Source organism: Nycticebus coucang, chromosome 13 (assembly GCF_027406575.1).
Source record: "Nycticebus coucang isolate mNycCou1 chromosome 13, mNycCou1.pri, whole genome shotgun sequence".
Classification (NCBI taxonomy): Eukaryota; Metazoa; Chordata; class Mammalia; order Primates; family Lorisidae; genus Nycticebus; species Nycticebus coucang.
Window position 1 is genome coordinate 61,891,329 of NC_069792.1, and position 20,574 is coordinate 61,911,902.

The 20,574-nt window shown below is 32.5% G+C and overlaps 1 protein-coding gene across 10 annotated transcripts in view; it reads left to right on the top strand.

Annotated features, from left to right (window-relative positions):
- The window catches only part of VPS13B (vacuolar protein sorting 13 homolog B), a 980,186-nt gene that overhangs the window by 317,440 nt on the left and 642,172 nt on the right, over nucleotides 1–20,574 (top strand). The window contains exon 19 of one of the 10 annotated variants that reach the window (XM_053558620.1): nucleotides 2,502–2,855. The exons of the other annotated variants lie outside the window; for them this stretch is intronic. Coding sequence (XP_053414595.1) covers nucleotides 2,502–2,527 — 26 coding nt within the window. The 3' untranslated portion in view covers nucleotides 2,528–2,855. Of the gene's footprint in view, nucleotides 1–2,501; nucleotides 2,856–20,574 lie in introns of those variants that run through there. 10 annotated transcript variants of the gene reach the window in all.

Here is a 20,574-nt window from a genome sequence, read left to right on the forward strand (position 1 = left end):
GTGTAATTTTTGATAATGGAAATCTTTTTATAAACAATAATGACTTTATTTTATGTGAGAATTTAGCTGTATGTATAACGTTTTAACCTCAGATTTGTATCTATAAAGTTCAACTGAGTTTTAAAATATTGCATATCATATAATACATATTTTCTTGGGATAGTAGCACTTCATGACCCACAGTTTGTTTTTGTTACATTAAATTAGGTGTTTGGGCCTTCTGTTGTTTTGTAGAAAGAAAACTATTTTGGTGTTGAAACTGAGAAATAACCTAAGAGGTCATGGTCTTAATTTTTGTAGCTTTATTTTTTCTGGTAGAACCTTGCCTAGAATCTACTTCAGTTTTTTTTAATACCCTAATAGCAGAGCCATAATACCTCTCATGTTGAGAGGAAATACTAGAAGGATCAATAAAGACTGGGGGTAAAGTAAAGGTATGATAAGGATAAAGACCAATATCTACCATGAGTTCACTTAGCCAGTATGTGGTTAGTAAAGTCAAGGTGGTCAGTCAGTGAGATTGCAATAAGATAGTAATGTAGAGATTGTTTTAAAGGTAGGGTTCTGAATTTTTTCTTTAGAATTAATTGGCCAGTGAATAGTTTCAAATTGGTTTAAGAATATAGCTATATTAACATTATTCAACAAATACTATAGCTTACTGAAAGTAGGTTAAGCATTGTTAAATTCAAAGTATAAACTATGAAAAGATTTGTAATTAACTAACTAGACACACTATATGGGGGTGAATATTAAAGCAGTATGCAAGGATACAGAAACATTGGGAGATAAGTTTTGTTGCAGTATCATTTGCAGCTAAATGGCATCCACATTAGAAAATGGAAATAAGTATTTGAAAGATGAGTGTGAGGATGCCTGTCAGCATTCTTCTACAGGAGACACTCATTAAAAACATACTAGCTTGGTGAGAATGGGTATGGAATCGTGAAGAAAAAATGATGTGAGGATGACTCCAAGACCCAAATTAGGGATTTTATTCATCTTTTAAGGCACAGCTAAAGAGATAAATAGATATTTTAATAGAAGGCCAGGTAATCTTTTAGGTTTTGGGGATCATATAGCCTCTGTCTGAACTATTTGGTTCTGCTATTGTAGCACAAAAATAGCCACAGACAATATTTAAATGAATTGATGTGACTGTGTTTCAATAAAACTTTATAAAAAAAGAAAATGGGACTGTTTTAGAAAGAAGGGATTGTTGGTTAAATAAAACATCATACCTTTGTTAATGCGAATTTAATCATGTTCCTTAAATATGGTGTTTAGTAAATTCCTTTATATAATTACCTATGTAGTGGTTTTTGTTTTCAAATCATATTAAGATATTATTAAAATGACCAAAACAGTCATTGTTTTGAAACCTAAGGAGATAATCTTATTTGAAGCTGCCAAATATTCTTGAGTTGGACTCCTACTAATTTTTTGTTTTGCTACATATATAATTAGTCAAAATTCTTTAAATAATAAGTTGATTTTTTCTAACAATATTTATATTTGTAATTTAAATGCATTTCTAGGTTCGTAAAATTTTATTTGCATTTTTAACTTTTTATATAGTAAACATGAATAAGGAAAATTTGACACCTATGATATTTATAAAGTAAAATTTTACATTTTTTTCTTGTTATTAAGGAAAGTCACCTAATCTTCTAGATTAGTGTTTTGTTTAGTTATGGATTTGTGTATAAAATTTTTATGGATTTGTGGATTTGTGTATAAAATTTTAGTGTGATCATCCATTTAGTACTTTGAAAATAGTCCTTTGGGTATATTTTAATCCTACAGTGTAATGTGTTTTAAGTTAAGTTATATTCGCATACTTTATTTAGGGCATTTTTAAATTTTAGTTTTCTGTCCGCCTGGAACTGCTACTTATATTCATGATTTAGGTATTTATGATAAGGTTTGGACAGCTCTTAAGGTACTATTTTTTAAGATATATTTGATTAATCTTATGTTCATGTAACAAGATTTAAGTTGGGCATATATTGTATGACTGATATTATAGACAAGTCATAAATAAATCAATCTTAAATGAGGAAATTATTAACAGTCTTTCAAGATTATTGAACTATTATCCTGTCAGTAAGTATCTTCCTAGCCACTGTATCTACTTTTTCTTTCTCTCTCTCATACAAACACTGACACATACTTATTTTTGTATTCTTCTTTCTTTAGTGCTTATCAGAATCTACCACACTACCATACTTTATGTATTACTGCTTTATATTACTGATTTTTTTCTCCTGTGAGGGGAATTTTATGCTTCATTTGGGTAGAAATTTTTGTCTTTTTTGGTCACTGCTATATTCCCAGTGTCTAGAACCATACCCTGCATGTAGTACTCTTGTTTAATAACTATAAATTTTTAGTGAATGAATGAGCAAGTAAATAATGAGTACATTTATGTTTCTTCTGTTTTTGAGTTTGAAGAATCAAGTGTAAATAAGACTGAACAGGAATCTTCTCTTATATTTCAGGAGAAAAAAAGATGCTGGGTGGTTAAACCTTTTTAAATGAACAATTAAAGAAAAGCCTGTGTAATCCTTTTTTGTGTTTTCACGAATAAATAGATGTCCAGGTGAGGTTTGTTAATGAACTTTTCCCCTGGGTTTATAGAATCTGAATGATGATCATACTAACTGGCTTCTGAGGATCCTGGCATAATGTGTAGAAGACAGCTGCCATTATGAATATGCTCTCAAATTGGTGTCCTTATTTGTTTAAGACTAGAGACCAGTGGATTTTATGGATATTATATAGAAGTGAATTAGGAAGTGATTTTTTGAGAGGAGCTTTGTTAGGCAGAGTATTTTGACTGTGATTTCTGAATGTGAGAGAATGTACAGCTTTTTAATGGGAATTAGGAATTAAACTTCCTGAGAAATATTAACGGTGTTGATAAAATTCCTTATAAAAACAGTACTTTACAATGTAAAAATGAACTTTAATGCAAATTATTTTATCTGCTTACAAATGAACACTGATTTAGGCACAGCATAGGCTGTATTTTGCTATGATTTATAGCAGGTTCTGCTTACTATAAAGAGCTGAGTCTTTGGTTATCATATTGTTAATGTTTAAATAAATTTTGGAGTGTCTATTATTTAGTAATGGAAAATGGTCACAAAGTACTATCAATTTAGTATCAAAAGAGCTTAGGCCATCATTTTAATTTTTTTGGGGGGGAGGGTTAACCTTCCTCTTTTAATTTTTAACAATTAGGAAGATCTTTTTTATTTTATTTTATTTTTTTGTCTCACTTTGTTGTCCTGGGTAGAGTGCCGTGGTATCATTGAAGCTCACAGCAACCTCAGACTTTTGGGCTTACGTAATCCTCCTGCCTCAGCCTCCCAAGTAGCTGGGACTATAGGCACCCTCTACAATGTCCTGCTAAGTTTTTCTATTTTTAGTAGAGACAGGGTCTTGCTTTTGCCTCAGGATGGTCTGTAATTCCTGAGCTCAAGCAATCCAGCACCTTGATCATCTAGAGTGCTAGGATTATAGATGTGAGTCACCACACATAGCCACCATCATTTCAATTTCTAAGTCAGTGTTAGCAGTCTCCTTTTCATGTCTCTTGCTGTCTACTTGCTCCAGCTTTATTGACCTATTTTAAGTTTTTCGGTGGTAATTGTGCTTTTACATACGCTGTTTTTTCTGTCTGAGATTCTTACAACCATCCCTGCCCTTTCTATACTTGCTTAATTTCAGTTCAGTCTTAAGATCTTAGCTCAGTTACTACCTCTTTAAGGAAGCATTCCCTGCTCTGTCTCTCCCTCCCTGTTTCCAAACTTAGTCAATTTAATTAAGGACCTCAGCTATATTCCTCATAGCCCACATGATGCATATATTTATATAGTCTGTTTTTACTACTAGTGAGTTTCTTGAAGGTAGAGTTAGCCACTGGTTGCTTATCATTTTATCTCCAGGGCCTAACATTGCCTGACACATAAGGAATTCTTGAGAAGTCATTTGTTGTATGAATGAATGAACATTTATGACAGATAGTGAAAGTAAGAATGTATTTGACAGATAAATAATAAGTTCTGAATACACGTTAGTCTCCTTACCCTTTCTGTCCCTGTGTTTCTTCCTTCTCTTCTTTCTCCTCATTCGTATCTCTGCCATTGGAGAAAGTACCCACCAAGGTCTTCCTCTGTTCTAATTAAAAGTAGATTCTTTGTTCAATGAATTGTAATGTCTATTTTTTGGTTTGATGTTACTTTTATAAGTGATGTGAAATAATATGTCAGCCTTAAATATACCTGACAATGCTTGTTATCTTCTCCCCCCCCTCCCCCATTCAGTATTTATCCTCTTTAGTATTTATCCTATGATAGTATCCTTTCTATTGAAACCTTAGTCTCTCTTGGCTTCAGGTGTTAAGAGGTAAGTCTCTACAATCTTTTATGTTTTTCTATTTCTCATGAATGGAGGCAGTGACTGTCCTTTTTTCTGGACTATCTTTTCAAAGATGTTTAAATAGCGAACAATGTTGTAAATGTAGTGTCTCACTCTGGAGCAAACAGAAGACATGCTTACTGTCTGCTATAAAACACTTAGCTCTTTGAATAGGATTCATTTCCTATTAGGTTCATTTCCCATTATGTAATTCACTGCATGTACAGGTATCCATCTGGACACATCTGCCTCCCATCACCTCTGTGAGACTTGTGGGGGGAAAGGGACCTGATGCACATATGTTGCTGTTCATGCTGCTTCCTGTGCGATGAGCAATAAAGTTCTTAGTCTGTGTTTCAGGAGCCTTGTCTTCTACAGCATTCATGATATTGTGTGGGGCAAAACTTCATGCTTTTTACAATTCTTGACACCAGAACAATGTGGTTTCTTGGTTCTACTTGCTTTGTTCCCTTCCTCAAACACGTTTCTTTTGTTTCTTAAATACAGGTCATTTCCAAGACGATATTATTGATCTTCTTTCTGTATGGATGATCTAATCAATACTTCTGGTTTCAGCAAGCAACCATAACTTTATATCTGTCTGTCCATTTGTTTTCTTTTGATATACAGACTCCAAATATCAGATACCTCTTAAATAATCTTCTATGGATATTTTAATGGTGCTTAACTTTTAAACACAGGTTGGGTAAGGGGAGGAGTTGAAAAAAATAATTAAAAAAGCAAAACTAGCTTGGCGCCCATAGCTCAGTGAGTAGGGCGCTGACCCCATACACCAAACCTGGTGGGTTCGAGCCCAGCCCGGGCCAGCTAAACAACAATGATAACTGCAACCAAAAAATAGCCGGGTGTTGTGGCAGGTCTCAGCTGCTCAGGAGGCTAAAGCAAGAGAATCACTTAAGCCCAATAGTTTGAGATTGCCGTGAGCTGTGATGCCACGGCACTCTCCTGAGGTCAACATAGTAAGACTCTGTCTCAAAAAAAAAAAAAAGCAAAACTGAACTCAGTATCATTTTTCTTCTATATTTCATACATCATTATTTACTCCTTTGAGTAATGGTACTATTTCCCTTTTAGTCAGTTTGTCAGCAGTAGCTCAATTTCTTCTACTTTCTTCCCCTGCATTTGGTTGATGTTTCACAAAAGATGCCTTTTTTTCTTTTTTTTTAAACCGAATAGCTGAGCCCTAGGCTAAACATCATAAGTTTATTTTAGTCATTTTCCATATGATTTATCTGAAGATTCATTGCCATAATGATTGGTTTCACTTCATGTTTGATAATATCTCCTTTATAATGGTATTCCAAAATTTGACACAGTCCTCCACACAGCACAAAGTACAACCTGTACACTTCTGAAATTTGTATAGTGGACATCTGTCTAGTCGTTCTTTGTCTTGAGCTTATGTACCACTAGACACTATAGGTGTTTTCACATGAGCTACTCTTAACAGTTTTACATATTTTATATATCTACAGTAGTTTAAGGAACTACATGGAGAACTTTATACTTGTTTATCTGAAATTTTACTTAATTGATTCAGTGCACAACTAATGAAGAAAGACATCTTTTAAAGTATCTGCTTAGCTGTAGTTATTGTGCAAGTCAGATGCACATGTAGTTTTTGCTTTTAATATATAGAACTCAAAATAAATTTTTTCCTAAGATGAGAAAAATAGGCTTACATGATTACAATGTTACTTTAAAATAATTTAAAACAAATGTTCCCTTAAAGTATCTTCAAATGTAATGTTAATCTTCTTATTTTCTAGTGTAATTAGTTTCAGAAATCAGTAGTATGAAGTTTTTAACTTTACCAGATTGTCATAAATTAAAAATAGTTTTATATTTTGCTTATTGAATGTGGAAAGCTTTTGATCATCGTCATTGAAAAGGGAAGTCACAATTACAAGTCTAGTCTTTAGAAATTCACAGTTAGATTAGAAGGTAGATCTCCTTCTTGTTAAAACATAGCAGCAAACAGATACACTTTAAAATTTCACCTTTCAGAGTTTGTTGGTTAGGATATGAATTATTAAGGAGTTTTAAAAATGGAGAGTATTTTACCTTGTACATTTTAATTTAAACGGAATGTCTTTTTGTGTCAGAAAGTTCTACTTATAATGTAGAAATAAGTGAATTGCCTTGAAGTTATGTTTTTAGTATTTTTGACAGAACACATGAGTAAGAATGCTTATATATTGCCCCAATTAAAGACAATTCACATTTGTGCTTTGGGCATAAATGTGTAAAAATTATACCCATCTATCTTATTACATTTCCTCTTTCCTCCCTGAGGACTTTACTATGCACTTTATCTGTAATTGTTGCCAGTTTTCTATCATGTTCCCACTGGGCTTCTGGTGCAAAAATCTTATCCTCTTGATGACAGAGCTTGCCTGAATGATTTCATGCTCCTAGCATTTTTGTTCACGGGAATTAGGGGCAAAATGTAACTACAGCTGAACAGAGCGTCTATTTTTGTAATTTTGGAGTTTAGGCTCTGTTATTGGAACTAAATGAAGAGATGCAGGTGTTCTCCAGTCCAAGCCCTTTGGGAGTTTTGATGGTAGATGCTTGAAAAGAAAATGCATGTGTTTCCACAGTCAAACAGCAGCTGTGAGACAAGGATTTATGTTTTTCTCAGAACTTTGGGATTTCAAAATGTTACATTTAATCACAAGCACAGAAAGGGGAGCAAATGTTAAAGATGTTATGCATAAAAGTACGTTTACTGATCTCTTTACCATACGAACTAGTTGTGGGAACATTGGAAGAAAGTGATTTTTAATTGTAATATAAACAATTTGTAAAGGATTCTGATAATTTCCAGGATATAGCCTTTTGAGAATGTTGCATTTGTGCCATAGAGAATTTTTATACTAATTACTTAAATCTTATTGTTTTTGATTTAGAGACAGACACACATGATGAAATGTGTAAAATATTTGCCATGTGCATTTGATTACAGTTTTTTTCAAACAGTTCAATCTTTTATTTTAAAATAACACAATATTTTCAAGTATAAGAAATGTAAAATTCTATCTAGAATAGTAATTAAGGGAATTTACATATTTAACTACAGGTACATATTTAAATCTTCACATTCATGAAAGCAGATATATGTTTAAATATTTTTTCGCTTTCAAATCATGATATTACTTTGTGTTGTAGTTGATTCTCAAATTTATCTTTATTAAACTTTATTTATCTTTATTAAACTTTATTAAATTTCAGATTTATCTTATTTAAACTTATTAAATCTTTGCAGTATTTGATCACCATTCTTATATTTTTATTCCTCTTTTAATATAGTCATTATTTATTATTACAACAAATATTTATTATAAGGTTTCTGCATGTAGATATGTGACACACCAAGCACATAACAGCCATGGCGAATGAATGAATGAATGAATGTATGAATAATTATACTAAAAGAGGAATAAAAGAGGCTTATATCCATCTATTGTAAACTGTACTATTTTGAGCAAGTCAGACTTTCTTAGTTGTAAAATGGAGATATTCTGGTCTGCTTACCGTGATTATTGTGAAGATTAAATACTATATCCTGAAGTCAATTGTATACTGTAAAATGGAATGTAAATTGTATTAACGACTCTGTTTGAAATAAAACCCTATATTAATCATTTAAAACTTGTTTTTCTCTGAGTCTTTTCCTTTCCTTCCTTAACCTCAACATTTGAATTTATACCTATCCACTTTAAATTTTTATCCTCAAAATTTAACTCTTTAAACCTATAGGTATGTGGCTCTAAAGTTAGAAGTAAATCCTTACCTAGTTTTGGAATCCTTCTTCTTTGAAATGTCTCCTGGAAGCTATGATGCTAGGAGTCAGGAACAGTCACAGGAACAACAGGAAATTACTTTGCTTGCTTCCTTTGAAAGGTCACAGGTTCTGGAAGGAAGCCAGAGTGAGAAATCCCTTGAGCATTAAGGGTGACCAGTTATTTCCCTCATTATAACACAAGGTCAAAATTTTTGCTTTTTTTTTTTTTTTTTGCTGTTTATATAATAAAAGTAAATTGTTATTTAAACTAAATAATTAGTAGCTTCAGTAATAAGTAGTATGCAAGAAGTATTTAGATTGTATTGATCTACATGCGAACTTCATTATAAAATGTGTACTGTTTTATTATGATTTATTTAAAATATATTTTACATGGATCAAAAAAAGCTGTCATTATTTTATATTTTAAGAAATAATACAAGTCTTCTAAGTGAGTTTTTATTTTGCAACTCATAGCTTTTATATTTAAGGTCTGATGACTCTAACCTTGTGATCTTATGCAGATTTTGAAATTGGCTGTTTTATAGTTTTCATATTGGCCAAAAGAGAGGAGTAGAAGCCATCAACCAGTAAACAACTCCTTAGTGAACAACCCAGGAGTTGCTTTACAAAACACTTAGTGAAGTTCACATCAGTCTTTGCTGCCTCCCCCTTCTCCTACTTGTTCTATACCCTCTAGAAAAAACTTTATTTTGCAGACAGCTTTTACATACCTTTATTTAGTCCAGTATATGTAGGAATAATTTTTATACCATTTCTTTGTTTTGTAGATAAATGAGAGTCTGTTGCCATTAATATGCAACAGTTTAAATACTTTACTGAGGGTGTTTTTGTTTTGTTTATTTTTACCTCCCTGTGACTTTTGTTCTTCCTCTTCCTCATACCTTTCTTCATCACTTCCTTCCCGATTGAGCACTACCATGACACTTTGACTGTATTACACTGCAGTCATAACCTTCACCATGAGGGTGGGCATTCCTAAGGGGAGGGATCATGACGAGTACATGATAGGTAGTAAATAAATATATGATGGTCTAAATTGAATGACTGGCTATTTGGGCTTTGTCCTGTTGTCCTCAGGCCCATATAATTTTATTCCTGAACTGCTCTGTAGGGGGAAAAATGTTGTCTGTCTTCAATCTGTTAAGGAATAGTTTTTTATATTGTAAAATCATGAATTTCATATAAAGTGGACAAGTATTAAGGATTTTATTGAACTCATTAATAAGGGAACCAGGAAGATGTTATAATCTGATTTAAACAACAGATATTTATAGATCAGTAATACTGAAATAAACTTGGAAATGGACAAACTCACTTCTTCCTCAGTGGAATGGGGAGGTCAACTGAACTTCTGCCAGACAGAATTTACTTTCCTGTCTATAGACAATAGTTATTTTACTCTGTTATTATTTATCTACAATTTGCTGATTTGCAAAGTAGCACAAAGGCAATGAAAGGTACAATCAGGTAGAATCAGACTCTGGTAGTCTGGAAGGGTGTGCTTTAAACAATGCAGAGTTCTGCATTGAAGCACACTTGGTTTCCTACAAGTCTAATTAAATTCCAGATGGCTAGACTATTTTTAGCTGTATGTGGTTTAAATATAGAGACAGATTAGAAGTAATTTTGTAAAGCAAAGGGTCAGTGCATGGAGGGAATATTAAAGGGAAAAATAATACCGCCAGCAGAGGGCAGTGATGAAGTAACAGTTTCCTTCTATCCAAATGAGGTATTGATTGTTGAATAATTCTGAAGTGTATCTATAGACCTTGAGTTTGACTTTTGAAATCCTGGTCATGGTAAATTCTCTTTAGCCGATTGCATTGGTAATACCTGATATTTCCAGAATATGTCTTTTGTTTTGGGTTTTGTTTATTAAGTAAATAAATAAATTCTTCTAACTTGGGTTTAGTTAAATAAAGTGCTTTATCTTACTAAAAAGTTTTCTTAGGAAAAATATTTATACAACAAATATTTGAATATGTCTGTATGTTAGAGGCTGCTTTAGACATTAAGGACATATATATAGATACTTACAGCTATTTATCTGTGATAATTTTGATACAGTCTATGATACATAGGAAGATGTAGATATGTACATACACGGAGGTAGAGTTTCCAAGCCTCACAAAAGTAATATTCTGTTGATATGACATTTTAATTTTAGTAGTTTATTTATTCTATTTGACTTATGAAAATTAAACACTTTATGAAGTATTATTTAAACTATCAGAAATCCTTTGAATGTAGAAATTACATTCTATCTAATTTCTTCCACTGAAAGATGAAAATTTTAAATATTATGAAAACATTTGTGGGAATATAGTAGACAAAGTTGTGTAAAACACAATTGTAGATAAATAACAAAAATACAAATACAGTATAGGAAAATGGCCAAAGGAGACAAATACAAATGATCAAAACACATGAAAAAATCAGATTAACATACAGTTAAAAAATGCATATAAATAATAAGGAACACATTTTTAACCTATGAAATTGATAAATAGTAAGTGATAAAACTGAAATCTGAGAAATTTACAGTGAATGGGTGCTTTCATAAAAGTCTGGTAGGAATAAGAATTGGCACAAAGTCTCCAGAAATCAACTGAGTAAAATTTATGAAGGATTTAATAAAGTTATGAAGGTTATCCTTCGTAATCCTAATTCTAAAACCATATCCTAAGGGAGTAATCCCGAATACGTTGAAAAGGCTTCTACCAAAAATATAAGGGTATTTATGTCATCTTGTTTATGATAATCACAAATTATCTTGTTGACGAATAATAGGCAAATTATGAAATAAGAGTATACCTTATACCCTTTGAAAGGGCATCTTTGAAATTAGCCAAAAGAAAATATTTGATGTTATAAGAAAAATGTTCATATAAAAAGCTTATGTGGGGCGGCACCTGTGGCTCAATCAGTAGGGTTCAGGGTTCAAACCCAGCCCCGGCCAAACTGCAACAAAAAGTAGCCAGGCATTGTGCCAGGCACCTGTAGTCCCAGCTACTCGGGAGACTGAGGCAAGAGAATCGCCTAAGCCCAGGAGTTGGATGTTGCTGTGAGCTGTGTGATGCCATGGCACTCTACTGAGGGTGACAAAGTGAGACTCTGTCTCTACAAAAGTAAAAGCTTATGTGAAAAAATAAAAGTATAAACCTACATATAAAATCACAGTGTTGTAAAATTTTTCTCAATATGTGCAATACATATGTAATCAGGTATTATATTTATGGAATAATTACTTTTTTAACAGTGACTGATGGGATTATAAGTTACCTCCTGTTCATACTGTCTATGGTATTTGATATTTTCTGTAAATAATTAAATATATTTATTCTACAAAATATTTTTCAACTAACTTATTTATAGGTCATTATGTTGATTTTAATAAAAAATACGCATTCTTGTTATATAAATTCTTATATAACCCTTAATATTTAAAATACAATTTCACTTTTAAAGGTACTTTGGGAGATTCAAGGGTATACCTGAATAAAATGCCAAACTTTTAAGGTAGCATGATTTGCATTTCTCCTTAAATATTTTTATAACTAGTGATTAAAATATTTGAAATGCCTTTAAAGAATAATTTGTTTCCAGTAGTAATTAAAATGTTTTCTTTTTGATATGTAATTATAATTTTATTATTAACTATCTTGGATAATACAAAAATGAAAACTTTCAATGAGTTACCATCTAAATGTTCACTTGAAAAATAGCTCATTGAATATTTGAATGCATTTTCACATGGGAGCAAAGATACTGATTCACATAGTTAAAATCCAAGGTAAGCTTATAAAATGCCATTTTTGATTAAACCCATTATGAATTGAAATACTCTAAACTTACAGTGAAAATTAGTAGGAGCTAATACTCTAGAAAATAACTTTAAAGGTAGAGTTAAAAAATATCTGTAAATGAATTATCTAAAATCATCTGCCTCAGTTAAATAGATTTAATTAGGAAAATGAGATAGTAAAAAGACACTATGCAGACACTTGAAGGTATTTATCAGCATTTCCAGGACATTTGAGATTGATGACAATGCTACTTTATTTTTACTTTATTTATTTATTTTTTTGTTTTTACCTTCATTTTCAATTATTTTCAAAATGTAGGTAAAAACAAAGAAAAAGATCTTGACTTGATCATTTATGATTATTAGCTATAACTAGAGTTACTTTTAGATTCAAGTTGAGAAATAAAACATTTTCTAAATGCAATAACTAGATAAGAGTGTTGACAGAAAAACAAGAAGAGAAAAGTCAAGGATTTGGTTGGCTGAGAAGGGAGAATTGCTTGAGCTCAGGAGTTTGAGACTTGCCTGAGTGAGAGTGAGACCCCAACTCATAAAAAAATGAAAAATCCAGCCAGGTGCTGCAAGGAGCCCCTGTAATCCTAGAAGCTTCCAAAGGCTGAGGCAGCAAGATGCCCACAGCCCTGAGGTTGCAGTGAGCTATATGACGCCGTTGCACTTTGCTCAGGGCATAGAGGTGGGACTGTCTCAACAACAACAACAAAAACAAAAAAAGCAAGGAAATAAAAAAGAAAACAACAACAACAACAACAAGGAAACAAAAAGAAAAAAGGATTCATTTCTGTACGTAGGCACGAAATTTTCTTTTTTCTTTCATTTTTAACATAACTTTATTTTATTTATTTATTTATTTTTTATTGTTGGGGATTCATTGATGGTATAAGAAACCTGGTTATAATTCATTATTTTCTGAAAATAATGAATTATAGTTGATGAAAAGCAGGCAGAGCTTAGTGAATAAACTTTGGGGGAAGGAAGGAAGGAGTTTATGAGCCTAAAATCTTACAGGGTGATAGGCAGCTCTTGAATGGAGAGGCAAGAAGGGAGGAGGAATAGGCAATGTTAAACCGAAAGTTAATTATGTTTTTAAAAATCAGTTTGATATTGTTAGACCACTGATTACCAGTTATCTCTAAAATAAAACTTGGTTATAATTACTAATCCTATGTAGAAGAGTGTATATGTACACATATATACATATACACACACATATATATATTTTGAGTGGCAGAGACTTTCAATATCATTTCTAGTCCAGAAGAAAAGAATAAAGCAAATATTTTTGGATCATCAAGTTTGATTAGAATTAAGCATCTAGTGAATGGTAGAGGTAAGATCGACTCTTCTAGCGTTCTTTTTACTACATATATTAATTTAAATGGCCATTTTCAGATGATTAGGTAGTTATTTCATTCACTCAACACATATTTTCTTGGTGCTAGAGCCTTAAGATAAAAAGATAAACAAGAGCTTTTTACCCTTAATGAGTTTATAGTTCATTGAGGGAGACATATGGATAAGCAGACATTTAAAAGGTAGTTAAAAACGTTGCCATAAAACAGGATAGTATGAATTCACATTGAAGGAAATCTTTAACTCAGTCTTTGTGAATTGCGAAAGTATTCCTGGAATAAGTCATGTTCATGCTGAGTCCTTAAGTATGAGCTGGAGAAGAAACAGTGGGTCAGGTTTGGGGAAACTAAATAATTTTTGCAGAACTGAAACTTGAAATGGGATGGGTGCCATAGTAATAGTTTGTGCTTGATGAAGAAAGTAGGCCTTATATAAAAGGCCTTGAAAGTCATCTGAAAGGGTTTGGACTGATTGCCAAAGGATCAGTTGAAAGGTTTTATCACATTAGTACTTTAGAAACCAACTTAGGTAACAGTGTAGATGAGGGTAGATGACAAGAGGCCATGAGAATAATTAGGAGTATGTTGTAGTGAAAGAATGGTAATGTCTATCAATGGAGAGAATTATACAAATTTGTGGGATATTAATGGGTTGGAATCAACAAGAGTTGGTTAACTGGTATGATGGTTAAGGGAAGGGGCACAGTAGACAAGCATCCAATGTGCTGATTTGAAGAGCTGAGTAGACAGTAGAATGCCTTTCATTGGAATGAGGAACAAAGAAATAAGAACCACATTTTATTTAGGGTAGTGGAGGCAATTGGTATAATAGTACTTTTTTTTCTAAGTGCCAGGTGTTATTCTAAGCAGTTTATATAAAATGTAGGCATTTTGACTCTGGATCCCATATTCTTCACCATTACACTGAAGAGCACAGGCTGTGAAGAAATTCAGATCCTAAATAATTGATTTTTGAGTTCACTGAATTCTATTTATTTATTGGCTATACTCAAGACACTAAGTTGGTATAGAAAAGTATTCAATACAGGGCCCTGGTCAAGTAGTACATACATGCATCTAATTTGAAAAACATAATTGAGTTTAACAATACTATGATAGATTGAGAGGAAAGTGGTGCTATCTGAAAATAGAGGGAAGAAATTAATTTGAATGGAAAAAGGGAGGCTTGAATAATAGTGGGAAAGGTCTCAAAGAGGGATTGATATTTAAAGCTTGAATAAAAAGATTGCACAAATTGAAAATTATTTTAGCATTGCATATACTTTTCAGTTTGTCTAGTTTTTGTTTTAAATGGTAATTATTATTAGTTGAAGACAGTATTTTTGTGAAAGTGTGACATGTATGTTATTGTTAAAAAGTGTCTGGGGCCTGTTGTAATGGCTCCCTCCTGTAATCCTAGTACTTTGGGAGGCCAAGCCAGAGGAATGTTTGAGGCCAGGGGTTTCTGTAATAGAAATACAGAGATACCTTCCCCATCTTTGCAAAAACTACAAAAATTATCAGGGTATGATGGTACAAATCTATAAGCCCAGCTGCTCAGAGGCTGAGGTAGGAAGCTCTCTTATGCCCAGGAGTTTGAGGTTGCAGTGTGGTATGATGTTGTCAATGTACTCAGAGTGAGAACAGAGTGAGTCTTACCTCGTTTAAAAAAAATAAGAAAAGAAAAGAAAGATAAAGAAAAAAGTATTTGGTACGTATTTGTAGCAAAGTAGTTTTTCCTCTAAAGTATTTCACTAGATTTAGATAATTATTATTAGGGGATTGCATTTAAAATTTTTTAAATTTTAAAATGATTGTAAAATATAAGGTATTTGGAATACTTGTTCCTTTTGTTTTCCAAAAACAAATTTTTAAAGTTAAAATAGATATTGGGATTATTAGATTACATTTAGTTTATGTGGTTGGATGTGGAGTTAATTATTAAATAGAACTTGAATTTTAACCTTAGAAAACAAATACAGAAGTGAATGAGGATTTTTTTTTTTTTTTTTTTACTGGATCCATTGATTGTTAATGGAGCATGGCATAAGTAAGCCTCCATCAGCCTGTGAAAGGGATGACTTTACACAACTGGTGATGCATTTGGAGTGAAACATCTTTATCTAGTTAATACGAGAAGCAGTCATGCCCTACTTGAATTACTCATTTATAATAGCTGAACAGCAGCCTACATGCAGACTTTGAAATCCTGGGAAAATAAGATGCCTGTATATATCCAAACGTTGAAAGCTTTTACTTCTCAGCAGCTGGGAAATGTTGAACTCTGCTGTCAAAAACTCTAAAGGGTTTTGGCCTTCAGGGAGATTCTGTCAATTTACTTACTGACCAGCTTTATCTATTTCTTTAATGATTATATTCTCTGAAGTTCATAGCTTAAAAGATTGTGTTTAGTATTGTGTATTTAACAGTTATAAAAATTAAACAGATGTTTTTACTTTGCTCAAGTTGATCACGTGCTCTTATCATTAACATACCAATTTAAATATAATCATATAAAATTTATTTGTTCACTTTAAATGGAATCTAAAATGTATCTATTTCTAAGACCACACAATATACTCAATATATTGTAGTTCTGGGGTTGATTTTATATATTAGATGTATTGGTGAACAATTTTGTGTAATTTTTCTAAAATATGTTGGTTTATTTTGAGTCACAACTTCTTATATAAACACACAAAGCAACTAATTATCTGTGTTTTTGTTTATATTCTCTTCTCTATCTTTTTGATGGCTGGTCCAAAGAGGATTTTTAGAAAATATAATGGAATGACGAACATAGTATAGAAAATACCTCTGTTACATGAAGGAAGAAACGTGTCCCTAATTTAAAGGCTGTTGCCATAGAATTCTAATCCTAACTTTGGAATCCACCTTTCATGGAAATTGCATGATCTCACTTTGTTTTTTAATCTACTACATGATTGCAGTACCTGGTATTAGACATTGTTGTGTTAATTGGCCATTGCATAAAGGCACCCCTTTAAAGATATCACCACTTTTGTTTTAAAACAAGTGAATTTGTTTTCTATTATTCTTGTTTTTTATTACAGTGATTTTTTTTGGAAGCTGAAAGTAAAATTGCTATTCTCACAAATTGGTATGTTATGACAGTATTCTATAGATGGAAGTAGAATTGAGGAAGAGGAAGGTGCCGAGTGGCTGGTGGTAGCTATACACCAGTGATTTTTCAACTGGTGTGCTGTGAAAATTTTTAAAAGTCATTAATTAAATTGTTTTGTAAGATATTCAAAGCACAGTAAGTATATTCTTTTTTTTTTTTTTTTTTTTACCTTTTTTTCCAACATAATTTAAGTGTGCCAGGGAAGTTTAACTATAGGTTCATGTGTGCCATGAGATAAAAAAGGTTGAAAAACACTGCTATAGGTGACATTGATGATATGTTTGACCAGTTTCTTTTTAAAAAATTGATGTATTAAAAATATTTGTTGGTATTAAAAAATCTAAAATATCCTCATTGACAAACATTCAATCATATGTTGAGATGCATTATGTTAGTGATATATTAAGAAGATTTTACAGGCATACCTGCTTTCCTAAGCAGTAGGAAAAAGCTACGGAGATATACAGGAGATTAATACAAAAGAAATTCTCTTAGTTCTAGGTAATAAAAAGTATTCTAAAATTTCCAAAAGAGAAGTTAATACATAATTAATACATACGAGTTTTTTTACATGAACTTTACATACAGCTTAATGATATGCCTTTAAACAGTATAAGTGGAAAAGTGACAAGGAAAGAATTATATTTTGAAAAAGGTTAATTAATGATTTTATGAGCAGAAGAAACGTGTTCTAAATTTGAAAGTAAGGAAGAAAATAAATCATGCTCAACTGAAAGCAACAGAACATATTATACACGTATCTCTATATATGTGCAGATGCTCCTCAACTTACAAAAATGGAGTTACATCCTGATAAACCCATGTTCTGAATATATCATAAATTGAAAATATACTTACTATGCCTAACCTATTGCACATCAGAGCTTAGTCTAGCCTACTTACCTTAAATGTGCTTAGAACACCTATATTATGCTAAAGTTTGGCAAAAATAGTCTGGCAACATGCTAGATTGCTGAGTATCAGTTGTTTGTCCTTGAGATAAGATGGCTGACTGGGAGCAGTAGCTTGACACCAATGCCTAGCATTTGGGGAAAGTATCACACTGCATATTGCTAGCCCAGGAAACTGAATGCCTGTTACTTTTGTAAAAGTTCAAAACTCATGTCAAACCATCCTAAGTCAGGCACAGCCTTACATAATGTAAGTATTTACTGATACTGAAAATAAGTTTGAAGTTCACTCCGTGAACTAGTAGCCATACATTTTTAATAAACTTTTTATCACTAGACATACGGATACTATCTATGCTATTAATGATAGAAAAACATCTTGGAAGTACCATAGATATGTAGACTATGAGGACTGTCCACTGAGGATCCAACCATGGTTAATACTATTTTTCCTATTATGTGGCTGAATACTTTCTGGATAGCCTTCATGTACCCTAAATTCTTATTTCTAGTATTATTGTAATATGGTATTTTTTTCTAGTATAAAAAATGAAAACCTGTGCTAACTAAATTCAAACGAATCTTTCTACTATAATCTTTCTTTTGTCTTTAAGACAAAATAGTATGAATGCAATTATATGTAAGGATGGTTATTGCTACGTTGAAACCTAATTGCCAACGTGATAATATTAAGAGGCTGGGCCTTCAGCGAGCCTTGTAAATGAGATTAGTGACTTTGTAAAAGTCCTCCCACCAAGTGAAGACACAGTGTTCAGCTGCCTTCTTGGAAGCAATGACCAAGCTGTCACCAGATACTGAACCTACATACATCTTGGTCTTTTACTCCCTAACCTCCAGAACTATACGACATAAATTTCTATTATTTATAAATTACTCAGGATCAGATATTTTGTCATAGCAGCATAAATGGATGAAAATAGCGATGAATAGTAATTTCAGTATAAATTTTTATGTGTGTATACAGGAGAGGGAGGGATCCTTTTAAAGGCAGTACATGTAATCATGAGAAATACATTTCTAAATAGATTCAGAAATTTTGTAACTTCATATGCTAAATTTAAAAATCAAAGTAAAGCTTTTATAGGGTTTATTCGTGCTTAATGACCTGAAATTCTGATGAGCATAGCTCACAGCAACCTCAAATTCTTGGGCACAAGCAATCTTCCTGTCTCAGCCTCCTAGGTAGATGGGACTATAGGTGCCACCCTGCCACTCTGGTCTATTTTTAAAAATTTTTCATAGAGATGGGGTCTTGCTTTGTTGCACAGATGGGTCTTGAATTCCTCAAGTGATCCTCCTGACACTCTTTCCCATCATGCTCAGATTACAGGCATGAGCCACTAATATGGCCCTTTGTTGTTGTTGTTCTTTTTTTTTTTTTTGGATGACTTATGTCTTTTTTTAAAAAAATTGTTTGGGATTTATTGAGGATACAAAGAGTTAGTTTACACTGATTGCATTTGTTAGATAAAGTCCCTCTTACATTTGTGTCCTGACCCCAAGAAGTGTGCCATACAGTGTGACCCCCCCACCACCTCCCACTCTCTCATTCCTCTACCTCACCTCTTGTATTAGCTCATCTATTGCCTTCGTATTAGAATGGAGTACATTGGATTCTTGCTTCTCCTTTCTTATGATGCTTTACTAAGAAGATTGTGTTCCACCTCCATCCAGCTTAATACAAGAGATGTAAAGTCTCCATCTTTTTTAATGGCTAAATAGTATTCCATGGTATACATATTCCATAGCTTATTAGTCCATTCCTGGGTTGGTGGGCATTTAGGTTGTTTCCACATTTTGGCGATTGTAAATTGAGCTACGATAAACAGTCTAGTGCAAATGTCTTTATGATAAAAGGATTTTTTGTCTTCTGGGTAGATGCCTAGTAATAAGAATGCAGGATCAAATAAGAGATCTAATTTGAGTTCTTTGAGGATTCTCCATACTTCCTTCCAAAACGATTGTATTACTTTATATTCCCAACACCAGTATAAAAGTGTTGTCTTCTCTCCATATCCACACCAGCATCTGTAGCTTTGAGACTTTGTGATGTGGGCCATTCTCACTGGGGTTAGGTGATTTCTCAGGGCAGTTTTGATTTGCATATCTATGATGATTAGGGACGATAAATACTTTTTCATATGTTTGTTAGACATTTGTCTGTCTTCTTTAGAGAAGGTTCTATTCATGTCTCTTGCCCAGTGATACATGGGATTGTTGGGTCTTTATTTTTTTTTTTTTATTAATTTGAGTTCTTTACAGATCCAGTTTATCAAGCTTTTGTCCAATTCATAATGTGCAAATACCTTTTCTCATTCTGAAGGTTGTCTATTTGCTTTGGTTGTTGTTTCCTTAGCTGTAAGGAAAGCTTTTCAGTTTAATTAAGTCCCATTTGTTTATTTTGTTGTTGCAATTACCACAAGTCTTCTTCATAAAGTCTTTCCCTAGCCCAATTCTTCGAGTGTTTTCCCCATACTTTCTTTGAAGATTTTTATTGTTTCATGCCTTAGATTTAAATCTTTTAACCATCTTGAATCAGTTTTTGCAAGTGGTGAGAGGTGTGGGTCCATTTTTAGTCTTTTACATGTGGTTATCTAGTTCTCCCAACACCATTTATTGAATTGGGATTCTTTTCCCCAATGTATGTTTTTTTTTTTGGTTTATTGAAGATTAGGTAGCTCTAAAATGTTAGTTTCATCTCATGGTTTTTTATTTGGTTCCAAATGTCAATGTCTCTATTTTTGTCCCAATACTATGCTGTTTTTGTCACAAAGGCTTTGTAGTATATCCTGAAGTCTGGTAGGGAGATACTCCCGGCTTTGTTTTCATTACTAAGAATTGCCTTGGCTATATGGGTTTATTTTTTGGTTCCATACAAAATGAAGAATTATTTTTTCCAAATCTTGAAAGTATGATGATGGTATTTTAATGGGGATTGCATTGAATCTGTAGATTGTTTTGTGAAGTATAGACATTTTGACAGCGTTGGTTTTCCCAGCATGAGCATTTAATATCTTTTGGTTATTTCTTTTCTTAGGGTTTCATAATTTTCTTTGTAGAGGTCC